Source organism: Notolabrus celidotus, chromosome 19 (assembly GCF_009762535.1).
Source record: "Notolabrus celidotus isolate fNotCel1 chromosome 19, fNotCel1.pri, whole genome shotgun sequence".
Classification (NCBI taxonomy): Eukaryota; Metazoa; Chordata; class Actinopteri; order Labriformes; family Labridae; genus Notolabrus; species Notolabrus celidotus.
In genome coordinates this window covers 24,689,829-24,716,774 of record NC_048290.1, presented here as the reverse complement: position 1 = coordinate 24,716,774, position 26,946 = coordinate 24,689,829, and the positions used below count along the sequence as shown (strand labels likewise).

The following is a 26,946-nucleotide window of genomic DNA, read 5'->3' as shown; positions in this document are numbered from 1 at the left end:
CTGTACAGTTTGCCAATTTCCACCAATAAGCGGTAGTTATCTTTTTACTTTGTCGCCTAAATCTGTTTTTATTCTGCAACACGATCAGTCTGAAAGGCAGAAGTTTACAAGATTATCATTAAATATCTGAAGAACTTGAAACCACATATGAAGGAAGTTTGCACCTGTTAAATTTAATATGTGGAGAATTTGAAACCAGAAATAAAATAAATGTATTTCTGTAAAAGTCCTTTTTGAAGTATTTCCTTTCTTCTGTCTGCCGTCCATCTGTCCTTTCTCTCCCTTCTCTCCTTGCCCAGGTATTTTCCCTTTATACTTGCCGTAGCCGTTATTACTTTATTTTTTGTAATATCTGTCAGAGATGGACTGCAGCTATGGAAACACTGAGAGCATGTTGTTGTGCCAGGCACCATAAAGACACACGCACACACGCACACACTCACACACGCACACACAATCAGTCACAGACATTAGGGAATCCTGATGGAATTTTGGGTTTGAATGAGGAGCAGTAATATTCTTCATGAGCAGATTATAGAGTTACTGCCAGCAGTGAGTCTGCCTGGGTCATCTTAAATTCTGCAGACACTGCTCTCATATCCATTCTCTTTATACTGTGGATCAGTTATCCGTCAGACTTCCTTTAATCTACCTGAGAGCTCTGATTCACTGTCACACTGCCCACAGCCTGGTGGCTACTGTTTATCACAGGGACACACCGAAAGGACTTCAGCCCACCCTGTAAACTCTCTGTGTGTGTGTGTGTGTGTGTGTGTGTGTGTGTGTGTGTGTGTGTGTGTGTGTGTGTGTGTGTGTGTGTGTGTGTGTGTGTGTGTGTGTGTGTGTGTGTGTGTGTGTGTGTGTGTGTGTGTGTGTGTGTGTGTGTGTGTGTGTGTGTGTGTGTGTGTGTGTGTGTGTGTGTGTGTGTGTGTGTGTGTGTGTGATCTATCAGCTGAAGCAGCAAGAGCCCTTTGATCCTATGATGTCCACCTTAAAAGTGAAATGGCACCCTTTTTATAATGTCGCTCCTAAAAATCAAATCAACAGTCAAGCTTTTCAGAAGTTTGAAAAAAAAAAAAAGAATTATTAATCATGAACAAAACTGTCCAGTCATCCGTACTGGACAGTTTTGCCTTCAGAATCAGCTTTATTCGCCAAGTATGCTTGAACACACAAGGAATTTGACTTTAGTAAACTGTGCTCTCTTTGTACAAGGCATAAGAATAGGAATAAGAATAAGAACTACAATAAAAAATAAAATAAAAATATAATAACAATAACCTTAGCTATAAATACAAAGAAACAACAAATAGGCTTGACTAATATGTACAGGCTAAAATAATATGATAAAGTGCAGTGGTGAGTTGCAGAGGTAGTTTTACATTATAAAATAGTAGTTAAATAGTACAAAAAATAGAAATATGGAATTCTGCTTTGAGAATTGTTGCATTGTGTATCTACATGTATATTTACAGAGAGTATTTATCTGACAGGTATGACATTGTTATGGTTACTTCATTTACAGTTGTGCTATACCCTGGCAGAATTTATGATTTCTTGGTGAGTTTCTGTTGTCATTATGATATAAAAGAGTAACCACAGTTGTTTGATAAAAAATTTGCTTCACCCAACCACTAACCATGAGTGAAAAAAAAGTTTTTCTCTTATCATTCATATTCTCTGAAAAATGGCCCAAAAAAAACACATTCTGCCAGGGTATGTAAACTTATGAGCACAACTGTATCTAGCTAGCTCGTCTGTGCTTTTGGCGTCTGCATCTCTCTCTCTCTCTCTCTCTCTCTCTCTCTCTCTCTCTCTCTCTCTCTCTCTCTCTCTCTCTCTCTCTCTCTCTCTCTCTCTCGAACATAAATGATTGATCAATCAATGATGAAGGTTTTGATTAGTTGGAGCACATTACAGGCCATACATTTTTAGTTGATTTAAATAATATACTGTTAAGCAAGGAGAGGCTAAATAGAAATGTTGTTAGGCAGTGATTTTAGGCGGTTCACATGAAAAGCTTGCTTCATATTTTAAGGCAAGCACACAGGTTATCGAAGAGGTACAATTCTATAATGGTATGTCTAATTTCAAGACAACTTTGATTAGTTCGAAATGATTCAGCTCTGATTTTCTGTTTGTAAAATTTTGGAATAAGACATTACATCCAGACTTGTCAGTTGAGTGTAGCTTACATTAGGTGTAATGAGATATTTTGACTAGAAATAAGACAAATACATTCAGTAAGACTTAAGTTTGTAGTGTATGAACTTCTTACAAAGCCAAAATGAATCAAACAAAAAAAGACATGAAGACTCTAATGCACAAGTCCCATAAAACTTTTTAATACCACTGAGTAGTCTTTGTAAATTAACTTATTCTATTAGTTGGGATATGTTTATGTTTCCATTAAAGAAAGTCTTTGACCAAAAGTGCTATTCTTCAACATCAACATAGTAAAGTTCTATCATTAAAGCTTCTTTCTTATTGTTTCTACCAGGCTTTACCACATATAACCTCCCTATCTCACTCTCTGTCACCTTTTTGTCTTTTTTTTTTAATCTTTTATCTTTATTGGTCAGACAGCTGAAGAGAGACAGGAGATGTAGGGAGCACAGAGTGGGGGAAGCAGCATATGTTTGTGTTCAGGAGTGGACCGCTGCGACGAGGACTTTAGCCTCTGTACATGGGGCGCACCCTTAAACCGCTCGGCCAACAGCACCCCTTTTCCATCCTTCTTGCACTCCCACTATCGGAAGAAAAAACTGACCTGTCACTGCAAAAAATATCCCCTAAAATATTTGTAAAGCATTACAGACATTGACCAAAACTCATCTAAGTTTTCATGACCTTTCTTTTTTTAATAAACGCTAAAAGCACATAAAAGTCAATCTAAAAATATGTGGAACGATCCAGGGTTTGAATTTGTACATATAGTGAATCAAGCAGTGTGGGACAAATCAAGTTTTAGGAAAAAAAAGAATGAGGGTCATCCTTTGCTTCATTGAAAAATGTATTGTTATACTTTAGCCTTCAGGCACAAATGTTCACATAAACAAACACACTCTGTACCTGCTAGATTACCTAAATTGTACACAAACATAATTCCGTGTGAATGAAGGCTCCCTGGATGCTGTGGGTTGAATCTTACTGCCTGTAAGTCATTACAGAGCTGATGTTATCAAGGTTTCCTGAGCCTCTTTTAGTAAACACACTCTCTCTCTCTCTCTCTCTCTCTCTCTTTCTGCTTTACTTTTATCTCTAAATCTTACTCCCAATCTAGGAAGAAGTGTAGGAAGAAGAGTGGTTTGAATTAAAGAAGAAGCTATTAAATCTGCATAGATGTGCACATGAAGGGTTCACATGAGCTTTTCTATGTCGATCTTTTTTACTCTTTCACGTTCATCTTGTATTGTTTTTCTCTCCCCTGAAGTTCCACTGTCCTGTATAATGTTTTTCAGAAAGTTCATGAATCCTAATAAATCCTTGTTCTGCAGGTCTGACGGCTGTGGGTGGTCTGTCCCTGATGGGTGGTGGCTACACACCCAACACCAGCGCTGAGACACTGGCTCTGCTGGCTGCCTTCATCTCCTCGGTCAACATTGCTGGTGAGTCACCTGCACAGACACCTTGCAGCGATCCCTGCCAGTCACAGCAACCTCCAGCCAAAGAATATCACATTAGGCTTAAGAGTCACGTTTTTTACTCTTTATATAATAATATGCTTCTGAGACCAAGATTTGCAGCTGGCTTTTTATACCCACCTGCACGACTTGGACCACACACACACATTCATCCCTGCTATTACCTCTAATAATCCTCATTACATTAACATAGTGTTCCTGGAGTCATTATAATGCTCATCACTCTCTAATAGACCTGCAAAACAGAGTGGTCCTCCAGGACTGACTCATGTATTAGTTTTAATTTCTCCTGTTAGTTCACAGCTGAACGCCAGGAGAGAATTTGATCTAAGCACATTCACAGTTTTCATGCACACATCCTTTTTGTTAAGAAATCTCTTGATGTCAGAGATTAAGGACGCCACAAGGATTTAAGTCAAAGCAAGGCTGTGAATCCTGCCACAAATCTCAGTCCATCTAAACCACCTGGTCGTCTTTTTACTCTTTCCGTTGAATTAACCCCCCAACAAAAGCCTGCTGAAACACCACAGCTTTTATAGACATACCTAGCTTCTCACTGGATGTTTAAATTCATTTTTCTTGTTCTTTTCGGGTTCATTTCCACACTAAGTGGTTTACCACATTACCCATAAACCCCTGGGAACAGAAAAAGACATTCCATGGAAAGGGAAGAAACACAATATTGAAATTTAGCTCCTATAAAACAGACCCTAATTTTTGTGTCTGCTCTGAGGAACAGGTCCCTGGCCGACGCTTTTTGTTCCCTCTGTGTCATACACTCGTTAGATGTGGGGGTGACTGGAAAACACCAGGGTCTGTTGAATATTTTGAGCTTGAAACATTCAGTTTCTCACAAGCTACCAAGCCCCCTGATGTTCCAAACATTTTTTATTGCATGTTTTGTTTTTTTTTGAGCCCGGCATACATGTCTGTTTGTAAATGACAGAAAACCTTTTGAGAAGAAGGTCATGACTTCAATGGGAGAAAGTCGTATTTACCTTTTTCAGATTCATGATTGTGCCATCTACCTGAAGTATTCTTTAAGCTATAGCTGATAAAGTCATTTTAAAATCTAATACAACCAAGTGTTCATTATGCATTGGTTTTAATCCAAAGGCTAGAAAGCTAATGAACTGAACAGCCATGGCACATTTATTTATTTATTAGGATCCCCATTAGCATTCACATTATGGTTGCTAGTCTTCCTGGGGTCCATACAACAAAACAAAAACAAGAAATACAATTAATTAAAATCACACTTTATCCATAAAACAAAGATGCAATAGCAGCCAACTATCAAAATCAAGAATGAAAATGAAAAATAAACTAAGTATCTGAGCAAATAAACGATGAGTAGCATTAAACTACAAAATAATGGAAACAAAAACAAAATTGTCACAAACACATGGCATCAAAAATAATAAAACAAAGACTTTAAAACAGTGATTACATAATAACGTCTATTTGTTAGGCATTTGTTTAAGTTACTTTAACAGCCTAAAAACATCAAGTGTCAACGTACGCCAGTTTAGATATTGGTGGGTGACCAGTTCTTCCTCAAAACTAAAGAAACAAGTCTACAAATCTACAAATATTTGATTGAGTAATCTAGTTTTCTGATAATTGAGTGGAAGTGTAACTCAAAAACGTTTTGGGTTTTTTTTGCCCATTTATTGGGGGAATTTGTAATTCCTGCTTTTGGGGTCTTTTTTTGTTTAAATGATCTGACAGATTTGACATCAATTTATTCCCTACATTTTATTTCTTTCCTTATTTTTTCTATCACTGCCGAGCTCTTTTTTTTTTATTGAGCCAATGGCTGCCACTATTGTATCCACCTTCACACCTCCAGGTTCCCCATCTTCTCTGCTGGCCATCTCCTCAGCCATGTCTTCGTTGGCATTCCCATTTGCACTCTGAACGTGATAGTCTGTGAATTAAGGCTGCTTTGGACTTTTGTTACATAATTTACCTGCCTTCAGCATTGCAAATTAAACTTTAACATTTAATTAACACATTCAGCTACAAATGAGGAATCTCCAGTAAAAGTTTTATTAGTGAAAACAGATCAGTGAGAGACGTGCCTTCTTGCTTGGCTGCTGTAACTTCATCAAAATCTACTTCAAAACTGGTGAAAAGATTTTCCTGAAACTTCTGGGGGTGTTGTTTCTTTATTGATGGCAGTGTTGGTTATCGTGCCAGTCTGTTCATGTAAGCATGTTTAAACATTAAATGAAGACATCAGTATATAAGCACTGTCACTATGTGCTAAACAGCCCTTTGGTGTTAGGACTGACCTCAACGTGCTGCTCTGTGCTGTCTAACCTCACAGAAAGCTGTCATAACTGAAGTTTTCAGTCAAGTCTACTTTGCTTTTTTCTTCTTTTTTTTCCATTCCTGCAAAATGTTCTAAATATAGTGTCTTGAAAAACCATCCTAAGTAATAAAAATACCCAAAAGCAATAAGTGGACACTGGCTTAGTTCAAACATGAAAATTCCTCCATATTGATTTATTGACTCAGATTGGTCTGAAATAATAGAAGTCCGATTATTATTATTAAACATTTTAAGTAGTACAGTCCACAACTAAAATTACATGAGCTGAAAAGAAACAGGTGCTGGCCTCAGATTCACCCTCGTATGTAGCGGTGCGCGTGTGTGCACATGGCTGCGACCCTGCCAGAGGGGAGAAGGGGAGACACACAGGCCGTAACGTGATCTTCTCCTGTAAAGTGTGAGACACCGTCTGGTCCCGCTCTGACACTTTTGAGGTTTTCAACTTGAAATATTTACTCTGACATGAAGTAGACTCATTAAAATCCCAACACTGGTTATTGGGTTTGGCTACAGTCTTTAGATATTGGCTGTGAAACACCTGTTGTATAAAACAAGCTTTTTCAAGTACTTCAGGTGCCTTAACTCACTGTTCTTGCCTCAACATCTTGTTGCTTTTTCTCCTCTTTTTACACTTTGAGTTATTTTTGTATGCCGATTTAAGTTCTGTAAAGCTGCGATCAAACCTCGCAGATGCACTCATGTTCTCTTCCTCTCTCTTACCCAGGTGGTTTCCTTGTGACTAAGAAGATGTTGGACATGTTCAAGCGTCCCACTGATCCTCCAGAGCACAACTACCTCTATCTTCTTCCTGGTGGGGTCTTCCTCGGAGGCTATGCTGCTGCTCTGCAGACTGGATACAACATTGAACAGGTGTGAGAGGCTATTTTCAGTCGTGTCTACATGTGAAATTCAGTATTCAGGATTAAATCTGTGGTTTCCTACTTAAGCTTCCTAAATCCCTCAGAATTAGCCCCAAACAGCCCATGACTAAATAAAAGTCAGCTAATCATCATCCAAAAGTATTCTCTGTTTGCCCAGATGTTGTAGAGGACCTTCCAAGAAAATCAATCTGCCGTATTTTTCATTTCGTGGTGCCTCAATCTTTGTCTATAAACCCTTTTTTCCATTATCCGTCTCTCTCTCTCTTACCAGATGATGTACTTAGGCTCAGGTCTGTGCTGTGTCGGTGCTCTGGCTGGTCTTTCAAACCAGAAAACAGCCCGTCTGGGAAATGCTTTAGGTATGATGGGAGTCACTGGGGGTATCATTGCCACCTTGGGGGCCCTGAAACCAAGTCCTGAGCTCCTGGCACAGATGAGTGCAGCCATGGCTGTCGGTGGCACTGCTGGTGAGTCTGTGTGTGTTTGTGTGAAACAAAAATGTAGGCAGAGAAACTCAAGTACCTGCAGAATTGTGTTGCAGCAGATGCAAATTTTCAGACATATGCGTTCGTGAGTGTGTGTCTGTCTGTCTGCATGCTTTCCGCGCTTGGCAAGACTAAGCAGCAGGTGTGCAGAGCGCAGAGATTCTGTGATGTTTACATCAAACACAACATGACTAACAAACCCTCCAGACCCAGGAGGTCTGACGAAACGGTCAGCATCATGTGTTGCTCACTCAGGACAGTTTGATCATTTAAATGCTAATTGTTCCAGTAACAGAGCAGAATCCTAGACTAAACTATCCAGACAGACAATAATGCTCTCTTCCAGATATAGCAGCGTTACAAGGCTTCCTGCGCACACACAAACACACGGACAGGAAGTGAAGACCAACTCACAAACAAGGAATTTCCCAGAACAGGCCCCATGAGCAACACCTGGTCTCTCAGACCGACCCATTTCCCAGCAGTTCTCTTGAATGTGTGTGCAAGTGCTTGTAATTTGCATGTGTTTTGTGTGTGGGTCTTTCAGGGTGACTGCCCTTTATTCATTATTATCTCCCTCTCTTTCTCTCTCTTTAGGCCTGGCCATAGCTAAGAAGATCCAGATCACCGACCTCCCTCAGCTGGTGGCAGCCTTCCACAGCCTGGTGGGGATGGCTGCCGTTCTCACCTGTGTGGCAGAATACATGATCGAGTATCCCCACTTCGCCACAGACCCCGCAGCTAACCTGACCAAGATAGTCGCGTACCTCGGAACCTTCATCGGTGGAATCACTTTCAGTGGTTCTTTGGTCGCCTACGGCAAACTGCAAGGTGAGGACGGACAGTGGGGTGTGCTTTACATCACTTTGTAAAGCTAACATTTACACTTCCAGTAGGCCAGTATATGGACAGAACTTCAGTTTCTCTGGACGTTAATCTGGAGTTGCTACGTGTATGTGACCTATTCAAAGTCTAATGAGATGTTTGAGACCAGAAATAAGACAAACAACCTCACTAAGCTTTACATTATTGCAGTGCAGACGGGTAACAGGTGACAATATGAGATGAATTTTGGTTGCAGCTTGATAAACACTGAAAATGTCCTCATATCTGCTGTTGACTAAAATATATTGTGTACGAAACATGGACTGAATAAAACATGGGGGGCACCACAGCTCTCCCAAACAGAAGCCAAAACATTTAGAGCTTCAGAACTAGGCTTTTAAAGCATACTCATTACAGCTTATGATACAAGCAAGTGAAACTAATCCCTCGTATGTAACCCAATATGTCTTAGCGACTATTTATAGATCTTATTTTGGAGAGCATGCACCAGAAAAATCTGTACGGGGGATCCAATTGTCACCACCCTCTATTATCGAATGGTTGAACATAAAGCTAAACAAGCTAGTGTGGCTTTTATGTTTGGATCTTAAGAAACAAATGGGATGATTCTAGCTGTTCTCCCCTGCTTTTTGCTAAGCTATGCTAATTTGTTCCTGGCTCAAGAATTGTATGATCTGCCAAATTTTTCCAGAACATTTCAGCAATCTCACATCACTACTGCAGTAGACAGGGTGATATTGGCTCAATTCTCATACAACTACTCACATCACTGACACTCCTCCAACCATAAACGTCACTTCATACATTCAACTGTCCTTAAATGAGAGAATAAGCAGGGAAAAGTGTTGACTCACTGCAACCAAGAGAGATGTCTGATTCTATGTTTCCTGTGGGATCTCAGGGGGGTGAAAGTCCTGGAATAGGGAAATAAGGCAGCGTTGTTTTAGTTCAGTTTACCCTGTTTGTGGTGCTTCATTTGTGTCTATGTTGGTGATCCAAAAATGTTTTTGTTGGTGTTTAGTTTTGTCTAATTGGAGTTCCTGATCATTTTTTCTTATTTCTTGGGAGCTTTGTGCAGCTGACTTCAACAAAAGACTCACTGCCTCAGACTAACACACAGAACCTGACTTCTGCATTTCAGGCTATAAAACTTGTATTTCTTTATTTATAGTAAAGTTATAAAACTACCTGGCACTTGGTTATTTATATGGTCTGTAAACAAAGTTTTATTTTCCTTTGTTGATAATTTAGAAACAGGTATTTGGTATTTCATTATTACAATGCTATGTTGTTTTCACTTGCTTGCAGTTAGTTATTTTGTGGGAACTTTTGATTCTCTGTCTACTCCACAACCAACTAATATTCAGGGTTAAAAGAAGGATCATGTGTCCCATGAGGAAATGTAGTCATTTCCTTCCCTTAAAAACAGCCTTAATGGCTCATTAACTGCAGCTAACAGATGGTTTATCAGCTGAGCTGTACTGTAGTTATCAAAAGGAGAAGATCTGATGCTTCATACCCTCTGCAGGCTGCTGTGAAGGCAAAAGAAAAACCAAGAGTTCATCAGGTTCATGGGCTGGCACTCGTCCTGGCAGTCACACTATAATTTCCATGTAGACTGTACGAGTTTCATAAGGGCAGAGTTTTCATGAACGTGACATTCAGCTAATGACAGGTATCAAGTTGTGGCTGCTGATGGATAAATCCAATGAAAATGTGATTTCACGTGTTTTTTCTGCATGGGCCAGATTTAATGTTGTGTTTACAGATTAATGATATATAAACGTTTATTTTCAGTGATTTTTGGTGTTTTTTTTAATTCCTAATCCAGACTATATTTTCCCTCCTCCTTTTTCTCTCCCTGCAGGTGTTTTGAGCAGCGCTCCTCTCATGATTCCTGGTCGCCATGCTCTGAATGCCAGTCTCATGGCAGGCAGCGTTGGTGGGATGATTCCCTACATGCTGGATCCCAGTTTCACCACAGGCATCACCTGTTTGGGATCCGTCTCTGCTCTGTCCGCTGTCATGGTATGTCATGTTTGTGTGTGTATGTGGGGAGATCATTCCTTGGACTGATCGGTCTTGGAGTAGCGCCATTTAAATAGAAAACAACTTGAGTGCTGCAAATTAGATTTTTTATTCATGCTGACAGACCAGACATGAAAGAATGTTGTTTAGGGATTAAAACAAATGTAATGTGTGAAAAAAAGGGAGCAAAACCTGCACAGGTATCAGTGTTGGCCTGTAAATCCAGTCAGAGCCGGGCAGAGAGCTACTAACAGTCTGGTAGCCATCTTGGCAAACAGGCTTGGCTTTGTAAAACTGACAGATTCCTGATTTAAGTAAGTCTTAACTTTTGAAAATGAGCCGAAGAATGTTTCAGAGACCGGGTTGTTTCATGGTCAACAACACAGCATAGATATTTTTTTCTTATAATGACTAAATAGTAAGCTGGTTGCAGACCTGTAGCATGAGTGGCAAACTATCCAAGAATTAACAGCTATGCAGGCTGCTTTCAACCTCTAGACAGTTCATTCATCCCTTAGTTATTAAAGGAATTAAAAGTTTGCATTCCCTTTTTTCTTACCATTGGTACTGCAGTAAAACTCCCTGAGGAACCACATTCAACTTAAGGACATTGAAAAGAATATTTAAGCCTAATGGTTAAGTTCTGTGCTCATGTAGCTGGTAGTTCGATTCTTGGCGGTGGCCCCTTTCCTGCACGTCATTCCCCAACGTTTCCTACCCTATCCACTGTCCTCAGCTCGATAAAAATAAAGGTATAACTTTAAATAGAAATATATGTATATATATATATATTTAACTTTCCCAATTTGACCTTAAGTAGTGAAATAAACACTTACCATGACAACATTCACAGGTTTGTTTTAATGTGCAATCAAAATAAATAAAAAACTTCAACTGTTTTCAATCAGACAGTCTTTAGAGACACTGTATTCTTAACTTCTGGCGGTATTAAGCTTTACCACTTTCAGACGTGTAATTATCAGATGGATCCAGGCACAGCATGAACACTAACATCACTACTGTAAAAAGAGAATGATTTATTATATTAATTTCACGAGTAAAAATCTTGAGTTTCAATTTGTGTCTTGTTGCTTGCTATGCATATTTATTTCCTTGAGAAAATCAGAACATGGACTCAGTCCCAGAAAATAGTTATCAGTGCGTGATAACCTGGTGCAATATTTGAAGGAGGTGAACTCAACTTTGGTTACAAATGAATGAGTTTAAAACAGCTGATCTGTAATCAGTCTGCAGAGTACAGTATTATGCATCATCCATTGTGAAAAATGTGTCTGTGTGTTCTTTCACTTGCACATGTGCTTAAAAATAAACCTAGGATATGTAACGGATGATTTGCACCTGTGCACGCTGAAAAGTATTCAAACATTCCTGCTGCTGCTTTGGCAACTACAGTTGGCCTTTGTTAAATAGAGGAAAATCTGATTGTGAAAAATGTAAGTGAGGCTAAAAATGACTCAACTGGAATAAAAAGGTTATCCAAGTGATATCCAATCATTTGTTCATTCTTACTTCTAATTATCGTCACCATAATCTCTGCTGTTTTCTTTTTGTTGCAGTTGCTGAAACATCCCTTGCATCTAATGTCAAGCTTGGTTACAGCAATGGCTAAAACTCCTCTTCCTTGTCTCCTGTCCTTTAGGGTGTTACTCTGACAGCAGCTATCGGCGGCGCTGACATGCCCGTGGTTATCACCGTACTGAACAGTTACTCAGGCTGGGCTCTGTGCGCTGAGGGCTTCCTGCTCAATAACAACCTGCTGACCATCGTTGGAGCTCTCATTGGATCATCTGGAGCCATTCTGTCATACATTATGTGTGTGGTGAGTACAGTTCAGTCTCAATCTTAACAGGGACATAGAATATCAGATGAGGACACTTTTATCATCTTGTTGTTCCTCTCCCGTCCACCAGGGGGGACTCTAACTTTACCAGAGTACAGTCCCTGCTCTAAATAAAATTCAGGTCATAAATTTGTGTTTTTTGTGGACGTATCTCTGCAATTTTTTGTCTGATTGCTGTATTTTGCTGTACACATTAAATAAAGTGAAAGCATATATTAAACAAATCAAAAACAGTAAATTATGAAACATTTCTCTCCTCTTTGAGGCTATGAATCGTTCCCTGGCTAATGTGATCCTGGGAGGCTATGGCACGTCCTCCACCGGCACAGGAAAACCCATGGAGATCACAGGGACACACACAGAGGTCAACGTGGATCAGACTGTCGACATGATTAAAGACGCCCAGAGCATAATCATCACCCCAGGTAAGACACAAATACAATCACACACACACACACTCCTACACACACTTCAGAGGTCTCGTACGTGAGTGGAAAAACATGGTACTTTGACTCTGCCAGTGTTTTTTTTTTGGGCATTAGCAAAGTGTGTGTTCTGTTTATTTAACCTCTTCTTGACCCATGTTACATCACCATTTTGCTAGGCTAATTGACAAGTCATGCTAAAGTGGCCACCACACACACACACACACACACACACACACACACACACACACACACACACACACACACACACACACACACACACACACACACACACACACACACACACACACACACACACACACACACACACACTCAGGTTTCTGTGTGGTCGTCAGCCTCTGGTAAATAGACATTCTACAGTGCAGTGCATATATGTGCAAGGTCAAGGGAACTTTGGATGGAAGGCGGGCATGCTTGCTCTTTGTTGATAATTCAGACACTCTGATCAGAACTGGCTCCTAGCTCCTTTTTGGGGGGTTACAATGCGGGGTCCAGCCTTTGTTCCCGAGCCATGCTTTCGTTCTTTTCACATGTTTTCAATATTGGTTCATAAATATATGTGTGAGCCTCCCACTCGGTCCATTACGCTGGATCCTGCTGTCGTAAATTCGTCATTGTGTGGCCCACTGACTTCTCAGTCCCCTCGCCAGACTGTTGGGAACTATTTCCAAAGAGTTGTTTTACTCACGTGGGTACATGTAAACACAGACCAAAGGCATCCAGCCTGCAAATTGGCGATTACAGTCCCAGTGCTGATATACAAAAACCAACTCTTCAGAGGAAGCCTCTGCAATTTACAAGAATTGCAAAATTAAAGCGTTTGCATGGTTGAGAAGAGATGGAGCAGCATCCAACGTAGATTGAACCATCTTTATTTTCTTTCGTACTTTTGTATCACAAACACAAAAGCTGAAACCAAAACTAGGTCAAGAAAAATGACAGAGCGGAAATTAAAATGTTATTTTTAAGCCTTCTTTTTTCCCCAAATGTTCTGCAAACATACCACACCAGGAGAAGTTAGATAACAAAATGCCAGACATTTCTTTCAAGGGTTGTAGAAAAACATGTGGAGGTTCAAGGATCAGCAGCAGAAATGTCAGCCCCTCAAAGTTAATGATGTTGTTCCTACATCAAGACAATTACATTTATCAAAAGCTCCTGAGCTGGTGAACACAATTCATCTTTGGCTGGTTATTATTTCAGTTTCAGAACATGTATCATCCAGATGCATAACTTTCCTCTCTGCCCCAGCATTCAACTATCAGGCTGGTATTGTTACCCACTCAGTTGCCTTGTTTCCATTTTTACCATTCTACCTAATTGGAGCCGTCACAGTCACTTTGCCTGATTGACATCTGTGGAAACGGTTAAGACTCTGCCTGATAAACATAAGTGTTTTCCTGGCTTCGTCTGGCACATCTCCCCGTGGTCTGGGTCCACTTGTTTTTCTCGTAGGAGACACTCCAGGGAGAATATTGGAAGCACAAGGAATGACAGAACTGTGATGATGGAGAGGGGGGAAAAAAAGTGTAAAGCATTAAACTGTTGAGCTGAACTGCAGACAGTCCGCCATGTTTCTCAAAGAGTGTTTTTCTTCTTCTCTGTGCACAGAGTCTGAAACCATGTCATTTTGATTGGTTCATCGTAAGAAAACACTTTCTGACTGGTTGTTGTGACAAGGATAGTAAACACCACTGGACCGTTTGACATGTGTTTGTGTGTGTGACGGTGTGATAGAAATCAAGAACCACACACCAGCATTATAAAACGTGAAGGAGGTCCCAGGCTAAGGGTAAAGAAAACAGATCCTGTGTATAGATTTTGGTGCAAGCTTTGTGCTGAAAGCAAAACAATGAGAGTTTTTACGTTTAATCTAAATGTTTAATATTAAAGCAGTGATGAGGGACTTTTTCATAACAAAAAAGGACAAAAGCTGTACGTCACTCATTTTATATGTACTTTATTTTTTTCATTGTGCTGAAATATGTCTAAAGAATACCATTGCTAGACAATAAAATGTTGACAAACAGTGAGTGAAGAAACACATACAAAAATGTAACTATCAGGTGCACTGGTTTGGCCTTATGGCTTAGACGAGCGCCATATGGCGGGCAGCCGGGGTTCGATTCCAGACTGTGGCCCCTTTTCCTTTATTTAATTCCCCTGCTCTCTCATAGTTTCCTCCTCTATCCACCGTCCTGTCCTCTCCAAATAAAAGGTTTAACCCCCCCCAATATATGTATAATAATAATAATAATAATAATAATAATAATAATAATAATAATAATAATAATAATAATAATGATAATAATAATAATAATGATAAAAATAATGATAATAATAATAATATTACATCGATAAATTAATTCAGAAAAAGATCAACAAACAAAGTTGTTGTTTTTTTAACTCAGCTGTTTACAAGATGCATATCAATAAAGTTATGTATGTGTGGCTCTGAAATAACTCTCTGTAACATGAGGACAGTGAAACTTTAAAATTTCTATAGAGGCAGTCAGGAAGTGACTGTTCACTGTGCTTTTCAGCACATCATCAGTAATGTGTTAGCTACATCACAGCCATCAACATAAAATATAATCTCTCTGTAGTGCAGTCTAAGTTTTGCTGTTATCTAAAAAAAACAAGTTATCCCATAGAACACTTGGCAACATTGATCTCTTATCATGTGTGTCTGCTTAAAGCGACTGTGTGTGTACATGCAGCACACAATGATGTCAACAGGATTTCTCTGTCTGGGTCAGTTAGCATTGAAAGACTACAGTAGGTAGAAAGGTACTAGCATTAATCAACAGGATGCTGTCGTGGTTGATCAACAGCTGTGACTGAGAAAATACATGCTGACATCATGGGAGTGGAATTCTCAAAGTTGAAACAGTGGTAACAATAAAGTCATAGTATTTACCTGACATATAGACACTCCATGAACCATGAAAACAAACAGTTTCAAATATCGCTGAAAAGAGAGTTTCCTGTTTTATATTTATGTCTTGTTGGCACCATAGACTGTATAAAGAATGGACATGGTGTCCATGACATCACCCATCTGTTCCATGTTGGTAATGCTGAACTCAACCTAATTGCTGGCGAGCTAGTTTGAGGTAAAAACAAACATACAGAATAATTATAATATTAAGATTGTAATGAATAACACAAAAATAATAAAATAAATAATAACAATAATAATACAAATAACAACAATACATATAAATAATTTTATAAATATGAATTAGGATAATAATAATAATAATAATAATAATAATAATAATAATAATAATAATAATAACAACAATAACAATAATAATAATGATAAAAAATCCTCACAGTGAACTTCAAAGAAAAATAAGTCATTAAAATAAAATGATAATGTTTTTGTATATCACAAATCCACCCGTCAGAGGGTTAGCCAAAAAGAAACGAAGCAACAGGCGCCCCCCTCATCTGGAAAAGATCAGTGTTTAACTGTAATCTCACAGTTATACTCTCCATATAAAAAAATGTCCTTAAATGTGTTCTTCCACTGTGTGACTGTGGGGGGCTTTAGCTTTAACCAGGGGATTGTGATTATTACTTTCTTTGCCAAACCTTTTAATTTTTTTAAGATTATATCTTGGCTTTTTTGCCTTTTATTGAAAAGACGAAAAGAGACAAAAACATACTGAGTTGGAAAAGAGGAGAGGAGTTGAGTTGAACAGACCACCTATGACAGTCGCTTCTGTTCTACAAACTGAGCTAATCTGGTGCTAATCTTGTCCAAAACTTTGTTTCGTTTTTTTCTCTGTTTTGATGCACTGCAACTCTGCATCAGGCTTGAGTGATATTCAAAGTGTATTCCACATCTTGAAGTTTCATTTTGCATCATTTTTGCATTCACCTGTGTATCTGTGTGGGTCTCTGATCAACCAAGAAGAACCACATCACTTGTCTGCTAATCCTGTAATGTGAGCTCATTACTCACTGTTGTTTTAAACTGTCTTTCAGGTTATGGACTCTGTGCGGCAAAGGCTCAGTACCCCATCGCTGAGTTGGTGAAGATGCTTACAGAAGCCGGCAAAGACGTCAGGTGAATGATGGTTCAGATACCTTGAATAGATGAACTGTAAATGAACTGAACTAATCGAAGAAACCAGGAAACATACAGTATGTGTACATGTATGTGTCAGGAAAGAAGATTAAAAGTAGGTCAAGATGTCTCCAAAAACATACAGTATGTGTACATTAAGATTCTGTAGATATAGACACTATAGATGATGGTATTTTAAAAAAAGGGGAGAAGGAAAAGGACTCTTTACGATAACTGTAACAAGAAGATCAGAAAAGAAGAGCTGAGGTTTCAGGCTTGATGACAAGAAGATGTGATAGGACAGATAGGAAAAGACCTGTGTGTGAAGAGAGAATGAGTAAGAGGAAACCAGAAGAGAGGAGAGGGAGCACAAGGTAGAGCGGAAGCTTGTGTAATTGTCCTGCTTTGGTTGTTTGATCCTGGCTGTGGCAGCTGCTGCTACTTAGAGCATTTGTGCCTGATTAGAGGAAAGTGGGTGGTCAGAAAAAAAACCCTTCACTCTGATCTCCGTCTCTCGTACTTATCCTCTTTAATTCTGTTCGCTATGCAAGTACACTCCCGATTACTCATTGTGGGATCTTTCTACACCTCTACACCTCTCTCTCACTTGTAATGTCCCACATATTGCTTTGAATACTACAGTATTACAGTTTAAGACACACACATTTGTCTGCTAATGCATGTGGACTGTACGGAATTACATGAAGGGCAGAAACTGACTTTTTCAATCAGCAGCCAGTGTCGCTAATATATCCCAGGACTGAGAGTCCGTCTGCTCTCTGTGTCTGCCTAAACTCGCCCAACAAATAGAAAATAAATCTTCAAATGCTGCACGGCCGCATGGCGAAGCGGCTTGAGAGTGGCAGCTGCCAGACTTCAGTGGGCTGCTGTCAGTTTCCTACCTTGATTACATGATACGGCTAATCGAGTTTGAGAGCTGTGTACACCCAGTGACACACGTGCCCACACACCCAGTGAATGATAAACTGAGGAGGAGTGCAGTGGGAAGTGTGTGTAACCAGACTACAACCACTAACGTCTTTCTACTCCTTGTGTTTGAAACCTCCACCTTACTGCCTCTTTCTCTGCCATGCCCATTCAGTCCTGGTCCCTCTATTTGTCTCTTATATTAAATGGTGATAAATAGGGGGGGGGTAATGATTCTTTTTAACAATGATTCAATTGGTATCATGATTCGTGGTTGCTGATACGATTAAAGGACGATATTGGTTAATTTAGAACGATTTGATCCGAAACAATTCAGTGACTTGAAATCGATTCAGTAACTTTTTTTTTTTTTTTTTTTTTTAATAATATTTTTGGGGCTTTTTGCCTTTATTTGATACGACAGCTGAAGAGAGACAGGGAATATGGGGAGTAGAGAGAGGGGGAAGACACGCAGGAGGTGGTCGACCGGCCAGGATTCGAACCAGCGACCCCTGCGACGAGGACTGCAGCCCTGGCATGAGGGGCACCCAGACTGCCAAGCCACCAGCCCCCTAGATCCACTACTTTTTAGCCAAAAATTCAACCAGTTTAACTGAAATAAATACCTTGATGCGTGTTGCAGTGATACTTGACCTTTACATATCCTACAAACAGCGAGCGACTTGTTTAAAACATCTTTGCAATGGAGGCTTGATAATTTATGGCTCGCCGGCTTCTCCTCTGCCATCCTCCATGCAATGTGTTGTTGTCTGGTGCGTGCCGATGACATCACAGACAGGCAGCCTGAATTGAGTAACGTTTAACCTCTTTATCATTAAAAGTGCAAAAAAAACACATCCATATAAAGTCTGCCGTGCTTCAATCCAATGCATTATTTCCTAGTATCTATACAGTCGATTTATTACTTTTTAAAACGATGTTTAATTGATATATGTCGTCCGGAAGGCCAACTTGTCGAGCACAGATCGATGTAGTCGGATCATAGGAATATAAATGGATACATCGATGTAGTAGATGAATCATTACACCCCTAATGATAAATAAAGAGGTTATACCGGGGACCGTGTTAACGTATTTTTTGTCCCACCAGGTTTGGAATTCACCCTGTGGCTGGTCGTATGCCTGGTCAGCTCAATGTGCTGCTGGCTGAAGCTGGTGTCCCGTATGATATTGTCCTGGAGATGGAAGAGATTAATGAGGACTTTGCTGGTAAGACCAGTATATGCCTGTCATGTCCTCTAGCTGCCATGAAGTCAGTCTAGTATTGTTGTGTGTTTCATTTGAAGGCACCTTATCAGAGCGTTATCACCAAAGCTAGAGGGCATTTAACAATATGGAGTTCATAGAGACAGGAAATCTACTTAAGTGCTTTCTTTTACAAGAGTTGGGTGAAAAGATTGATGCCAAACAACTGTGTTTTCTTTAATTGCTGGTAATATGTTCAGGGAACAGGCAGTCATTAATTTCCTCAGTCATTTCTTAGTAATAACTCAAATCTGATTATTTGTTTACATGATTTTACATCAAATTAGATTTTTTTGCCACACTCATTTTACTTCAAAGCCCACCCCCTCTACTACAATCCTATCATCTCCAACGTGTCATACACCATCTCCAGTCAAATGAGCTATAAACTTATAAGTCATATGTCTAATTAGCATAATGAATGTACATATATTGTCTGATTTGAGTTTGTTTTGTGTCCTATCAGAAACCGACCTGACTCTGGTGATTGGTGCGAATGACACTGTAAACTCAGCCGCTCAGGAGGATCCTAACTCCATCATTGCTGGTATGCCCGTGCTGGAGGTCTGGAAGTCTAAGCAGGTGAGACATCTGGTGCACGCATGTTTGATAATGAGGCTGTCCTGAAGCCCAAAAAGATAAAGAGGAATGGAAGATTTTACTGGACTGCTTTTTATCGCCACGACTGAATGTTGGAGTCCACACAAGTACAGAGGGGCCTCCATTTGAAGGCACACACACACACACACACACACACACACACACACACACACACACACACACACACACACACACACACACACACAGACACACACACACACACACACACACACACACACACACACACACACAGACCTAAAAATGCAAACTCACGCTCGCACACACTTTCTCAGGCTCTCAAATACACAGAGACAGATTGTTACTGTTCCAGGTGCGGTTCCATCCTGATCCCATTAGTGGTGACTCTGTCGCTGTGGAATGACGACATTCAGAGCATCCCACTGGCCCCGCTCCGAGATCTGGGATTTATACAGCGCTCCCACTGGTTTCCACACACTTTCCCCTGAGGAAATCAAAGGAACATTCTGCTTAACCACACATACACTCATACAGACACACGCAGAGACACATAGACAGGTGCATAGATGAAACACACAAACAAAATGTAGGTATGTATAAAAAAGAAAATGTCATCCTGAAGTGCCCAGTGATGCATGTAAGAGTCATGCAAGAACACACAAAGAATTAAACTATTTAAAGCTCCTGTGAGGAGCTTTGAACCGGTTATGAAACAGACTGAATTTATCAGGGAGGCCTCTTTATGACCTTCATGAGCAAACAAGACCATAAGCAAAAACGCACAATTCTTTTATTGTAATTTGTAATGCCTACTACTGCTGCGAGGGGGGTAGGTGTCAGCTGAGGGGATTTACAACAAGCTGAAAGAAACTCCTGTTTCACTTATCACAGCTCATGTTTGTGCATATGAGAGGAGGGTTTCTTTTTTCAAGCATATCTAACACACATACAAGAAAAAAAACGTGATAGATCAGAGGTTTCACTTATCCACAGGGGGCGCCAAAATCAACCCAAACTGAAAGTTCCACACTGGAGCTTTAAACATTAAACCTTTTTGACTGATGCACATGTTAACTTCAGTCACAGTAAAATTTAAAGTAAGTAAAATAAGGTCTCAATGGTTATTTCTCAGTGACAGACTCAAGTTTTCTGTTTTCGTTTCAAGGTTTTGAAATGAATGAGGCTTTTTAACTGGTTTCAAAGCTTCTTTAGCTTTTTACCTTAGATGGATGGCATGTTAGTTCCTAAAAAGTGAAGCCTAAACATTAGGGGTGAGCCCAACTAAGGATTTGCTTAGTCGAGTCTGATTCATCAGATTTTGCCCATAGTCGACTAATAGTCGAATGTTTGTTGTTTTTCCTTATTGACCCAAAGTCTGCATGATGGTGACCGCATGTCAATATTACACATAACCATTTACAATTAAGAGACTCGTAGCTTAAAGTAAAAGGGACAACAGAATATTATAAGTATAAAACTTAGATGTTTTAAATCTATATTGCAAAAACAACGAGGTGATGAAGAGAAAACTCAAATAAGGCCGCCATCCATTAAACATGGAACAACGCTCCACTATAGAGTAAGGAATCAGGAGATATTTAAACAGTGTTCACACAGTGGAGAGCAGCACTGCAGAGGGTAGTTTGTCCAACTTAAGGCTAAACATCTGTGTAATGTTCATAATCAAACCTGAACCAGCTAAAGGGTTTTTAAATCTCTTAACAGAACCTTTTAAAACAGTCTTTCATCACGTCTTTGTCCGCTTGAGTCTTTTCAAATTGTACGCGAGGAAAACCATCATGTGTACGGGCAGAAGTGCGCTCCTTGCTTTGTTGACTGTAAATCCTGTCTTTGAGAATTTCCTCTCTGATGGTGTGGAGGTGGATGGGATGCTGTGGATTGTTTTTGAGGCTTCAGACAGCTTTGGGTATCCCTCCTGGTTCTTTTGGCCCCGTACAGTTTTTGTGTGGTCCGGTAATCCTTGATCTCACAGCCCTCTTCATGAAGCTGCTCCTCATCTTCATCACTATTTTTTAGGATCAACTGAAGTTTTATTTCCTGACATTTTGAGCTGCCATGAACGTAGAAAGATTTAAAGGCCAGCTGAGGTACGTCTGCTCCACAGGTCCCGCTAAATGGGAGAGTCCACCTTTTAATTACCAGGGGAGATTTAATGACCACTTTAAGGAGATTTAACACTTCAAGAGCTGTTCTCAGAATTACATTAAATAAGTCTATATTTATATCAAAATAGGATAAATGAGACACTGTTTTTACGGGAAACAGGAAAATAATGTAAAATTAGACATTGAGCATCCCCATGGTTTGAATGGAATGATCCACGTTTCATATGCAAATATTCGACTATGAGATTGGCAGTCGACTAAGGCTCGTTTGAACGAATCGTCGAATATTCGACTATTTGGGATCACCCCTACTAAACATTTAGTGCTCCCCCTACGGACAAGTGGCATCAACGTTAGTAAGCTCACCTCCTTCATGTGAACAAACAGGACTTGGGCCAAACTAAATGTGGAAATAAGTTTAGTTTTACTGGACATTTTGGGAGTATAAGCCATACGGTATAGGACGCAGCCTGTTTTTTTGCGAGGGCTCCGAGAGAGAAATACATTATTCTGACCTAATGAGGGAGGACAGTACGGTGGCTGGGAAGTGCAATGCAAAGGATGAAACACTTTTACAAAGTTGAAGACAACTTTACATTTTGGAGAGAAAAAAAATCATTTTATAAAACAAAACACGTTGACCAAAGCCAAAATAAATGTAAATATAAGAAAACAAATTTTCAAAATCCGAAAAACTTTTAAAAGAGGTGAGACAGTTTTGCAAGCAGCAGAACATTTTTACCAGCCCCGGAACAAATTTACAAAGATTCTGATGATAAAAGGAATGTACCAAATACCAGAAGTAATCCCTAACTGGTGGAGGGAGCGGTTTGTTTTGGCGGAGAGAAACGGACTGTCCTGGCAATCACAGGTCATTCTCATGTCTTTTCAAAAATTTCAAAAGACTGATGTTTTGGATTTACACATCAGATCAAGCTGTGATTGTCTGGAATACATTATGAGGTTGTCCACTATTAGTCTGAACTGAAATTACTGAGTGGAACCTGAGATTTGTTAAATATCTCTGACTGAAAATATCAAGAATTATCACTATTTATTCCAAATTTTGTTTGGCTTTTATTTTGAAGGGACACATCAGAATGACCTGTGATTGACAGGACAGTCTGATTCTCTCTGCCAAAATAAACCGCACACTTGATCACTTCTGGCATTTGGTACATTCCTTTTCCATCAGAATCTGCCCTTTGTATAAGTGTTTGTTAAAAGTATGTTTATTTTGGCCTTCGTTAAAAAAAATTGGTTTGGTAATTTTCTTTTTATAAAATGTTTTCCAAAATGTTAATTTCTCTTCAACATTATAAAAGTGTTTCATCCTGTGTAAATTTGCATTGCACCTCCCAGCCACCGTAGGAAAGCATTGAAATCTGGACTAAACTGGTTTGTCGTGCTTTGTTTCCAGCATGCTTTGCACAATGTAGACACAATAGAAAGTATCTCTACATTTTATACTGGTTTAATGGTCACCAGTGTAAAGGCTCTGCTCACTTTTTAGATGCTAGAAAAAGTATCAAAGTTGGTCATATATACCAAATGACTTATTAGATAGTATAAAATGGGGTATAATGTCAACAAACACTTACACTTATGCTTAGAACTTTCCTTAACAGCAAGTGTCAGCCTCAAACCGATCAAGAGTCTGAACGTTGGGGATCTTTGATCTGTACGTTGTGTGTTTTGGTTAGCACAAGGGGTGGGTAGTTAACTTCATGGCTCCACCAATAGATTCCTAATATGCAGACTCTGGCTCCAAATGTGTTGCCTGCATAAGGCGTAAGTGCCCATTCCACTGTGGGGATATTTTGGCCTCACTTTTGCACTACAGGAGATGGAAACGTCCATGTTTTTAATCCAGCAATGCTTCCAGCTTGACACCACTTGTAAGGAGTGCTTTTTCACGTGTGATTGTGTGTGACTATATCTCCTCCCTCTTTAGGTGGTCGTGATGAAGCGTTCTCTGGGTGTGGGATACGCAGCAGTGGACAACCCCATCTTCTACAAGCCCAACACTGCGATGTTGCTCGGCGACGCCAAGAAGACTTGTGATGCCCTGCAAGCTAAGGTCCGTGAGTCCAGTAACCAGTAAGGTGGTTAGAGGACTCTTAGACTTCTCCAATATGAGCACACATGGAGGAGAAAACAACAAGTCAGAGTATTCCCAAAAAAATATCACAGCATGAGGATCCTCTTTGCTCAGTTTGATCAGAGAAGTGAGCAAAGATGATCACTGAGATACAAAACAAACAGTCTTTGGCACGCCCTTCCTTTCATCTATGAATAAAAGATACTGTAATGTTGTTGTAAAAGTATGTGTGCAGTAGGAGCCGAACAATGCAATACTGTAGTTTGTAGTGCTGCCACTTCATAATGAACTTAAATACGGTTTCCCTTTGACAAATCTTTTATTCCTAGATATTAAAGGAAGAGTATGTGTTTAAAGGAGCTGTGCATGTAGGTTATAACCTGGAGAGCAGCTGACATGAATTTCCTCTTTACTTTAAACATCTGTATGAATTGTAAAACAACCAGAGATGTAGATACATCAAACTGTTAGATATGTTTAATTCAATGTTAAGACTTTTAGGAAATAGTCAATAGCTGGGAGAAGATTTCAGATGAATTGGAATGAAAAAGGAACAAATGTAAAGGCGAGCCAACAGAGGGATGTGAGACTTATGCTCTAATGTTTTCCCTCACTGTAAAGACTGTTTAACCTCTTCTGTTTCTTTAGTTTCTTATGTTAGACATTTGATGTTCCCTTTGATAGATCTGTTTGCTCGAACCCTTCTCTCACGCTTTCTTTTTCTCTACAAGAAAAAAGAAAAAAAGCAGAATAATGCAACATTTTTGTAAAGTTCTTTCTGTTCCAGTTTTATACTGTAATGAGAGATTTTTGTATTCGGTCTACTAGTTAATTTAAAGCTTGGAAATGTCTACACAGTCATGTTTTTAAATCTAGCCATGGCGTTTTGCTTTTTTTCTTTTCACTTGTGTCTTGTGTCTGGTAACCTCTGCCTTTTGCCTTTTCTTCAGAAATCACACATGCATCCAAAAACAGTTAGAAATCCATTCAAGCCTTGTCTATCGAGCACCTAATGCAATAAAACCAAAGGAACCTGGTCTTTAATAAGTATGAGACCACAGCTGTCCTGTAATTCCTGTAAAGATTAAACAAACACTCTTAAAGCTCTGATAGCTGAATGGATTTTATGATGTTTTTGAACCAGGTGTGCCCCATCATCCTGTGTGGTTCTGATATTACAGTACATGTGATGCTAGCCTTTGGACTTTGTGGTAAAGAAGGGTTTTAGTGAATGTGGCTCATCCACTCCAGTATGTGTCCTCATTATTGCTCTAGAGGGAAATGAAGGATCACTGTTTGTAAAGTAGGGCCAGATGTCAATCTGGCTGGTATGTAGAGAGTCAGAAGCAACAATGCAGTTAATTGGCTTGTTGCCACATTTCAGAGTTCCTGCTTTGTTTGAAAATATTAAGTGTTCATTTTTTTCACATTTATTTGTTAAAGCCCAACATTTGCCATAAACAGAAACTATGTGCCAACGCTTCCCTGCCAAAAAAAATCAACCTGGAAAGATTAAACGGCACAAATCTAAATGAATTGGTTGTTGTGTAACCGCTTGAGTAATTCTTGAAAGATCACTGACATACAGACAGTAGCGCCCACTCTACACCTGACCGTACACAGCAGAGCCAACCGCACTTAAAACACCAGAGAAAAAGACCATTGAGTGTATCTCTTCTAGCTAAGGTTTAAATGACAGCAGATGAATTGATAGGTTTTCCTGGTACACATTTTAGGAACAATAACCCCTGAGGTGACTTGTCAGCAGTCTTTGCTTTTACAATGTAAACAAGTACTGTATGAGGTTGGTAATTGCAATTTAATCCTGGGACCCAATACATCAACCATGACAACTATCCTACCTCTCCATAAAATGACCAATACATTTCCTTGGGACTTCAATCAGACCAACACCTTTTGATTTAGTAATGGACCAGTTATCTTTCCTTCATTTTCCACGTACCTTAAATCGACCAGTAAGCTCTCAGTTCTCCTTAACATGAAAAATTGCCTTCTGTTTTGTGTTAACATTGTGTTTGTTTTAACCATCAGACCTCAGTTTGCTGCTGGCTAGTTTACTGTATGCTGTGCAAGTGTAGAGCTGAAGTTGTCATGACTGCTCATGAAGGGTTATAGTTGGTACACTTTGACTTTCAACCGAGATGCCTGCTGAATATTTGTAGTTTTTTGCCACTTTTTGTATTGTATAGGTATTGAACAAATGAAAGGAGATGGAAAATCTTAATTCTAGTATGGCCAATATGCCCCCAAATGCCCATATTTTTTTGGCTTTTTTAGAAGGGTACTTTTGTAAAGAAGCTATTTGTCCAGAGCAAAGATGGGGATTTGAAGTTGTACAATGTTCAAGTGCACCATGTTAGGAAGATAAAAAGATGAAATGTACTGTGAATGTTTCCCCCCCTCTTGTTTATCATGGAACATTTTCATCCCTAATAAACCTGTATTTACACTAGATGTTGGCTCAAGCTGTCATTCCTTCCCTGACATGCTCTTAAAGGTGTGTTTGATTTCACTAATAATAAACAAGTTAATCTGTGAGGTTTTCACTGAGGTCCACCACAGCTTAAATGGTAAACTTATCTGCCAAAGTTTGCACAGTGGGGCTTAAAACTCAAATATTTGCAGAAATTACCTGGATGAAGCACTAGTATGTACATTCGCATGTATAATTTTGATGCTGTATTCATGCTGCTTTTAGAAAAACTTAAAGCTCCCATGAGAAGATAAGGAAACAGGAATTAATACAGAATCCTCTTTATGACCTACAAAAGCAAGCGTTGTGTACACACAGGGGGAATGGTGGGGGAAAGATGTTCTACCTCTGTAGTCACAGAGGCAGAATAGGGGGGCAGATTTTGCTGTGGTGATTTTCAAAGCAAGATGAGGCAACTTACATAACTTACAGGTGACATATCATGCTCTTTTTCATCAAAATATATTGGTCTAAGAGGTCCCCAAAACATGTCTTTAAAGTTTATTGCTCAAAAACACACTTTGAAATGAGATTTTGTTATGCCTGTAAACCCCTCTTTTCAGCCCTGCCCAGAACAGGCTGTTTTCTGTATCTGTGCCTTTAAATGAGAATGAGCTCTCTGACCACGCCCCCTCAGGAAGGGGATGTGGCATCGGCTGTGATCTAATGTTTACATGTTGGCTGAATATACACAGCTGCTCACAGACCCACGTTACTTCAACCCTCTGAATTTGATCCAGAATCTGATCTTGACAGAGAGGCGCCTGCAGCAGGACCTTTCTGAACCATTGGTCACAGATTTAGTGTTTCTTGTTGTTTTATTTATCAGTATGTAGACGTGTGTCT

General features: G+C 39.6%; 1 protein-coding gene across 1 annotated transcript in view; it reads left to right on the top strand.

Annotated features, from left to right (window-relative positions):
• The window catches only part of nnt (nicotinamide nucleotide transhydrogenase), a 43,189-nt gene extending 17,108 nt beyond the window's left edge, over positions 1-26,081 (top strand). The window contains exons 12-22 of the mRNA XM_034710360.1: positions 3,498-3,608; positions 6,707-6,852; positions 7,135-7,330; positions 7,946-8,179; positions 10,062-10,222; positions 11,883-12,062; positions 12,349-12,508; positions 16,526-16,607; positions 18,646-18,764; positions 19,267-19,382; positions 23,460-26,081. Of these exons, the coding sequence (XP_034566251.1) occupies positions 3,498-3,608; positions 6,707-6,852; positions 7,135-7,330; positions 7,946-8,179; positions 10,062-10,222; positions 11,883-12,062; positions 12,349-12,508; positions 16,526-16,607; positions 18,646-18,764; positions 19,267-19,382; positions 23,460-23,609 (1,655 nt within the window). The 3' untranslated portion in view covers positions 23,610-26,081. The remainder of the gene's footprint in view (positions 1-3,497; positions 3,609-6,706; positions 6,853-7,134; positions 7,331-7,945; positions 8,180-10,061; positions 10,223-11,882; positions 12,063-12,348; positions 12,509-16,525; positions 16,608-18,645; positions 18,765-19,266; positions 19,383-23,459) is intronic.
• The last annotated feature ends 865 nt before the right edge of the window (positions 26,082-26,946 follow it).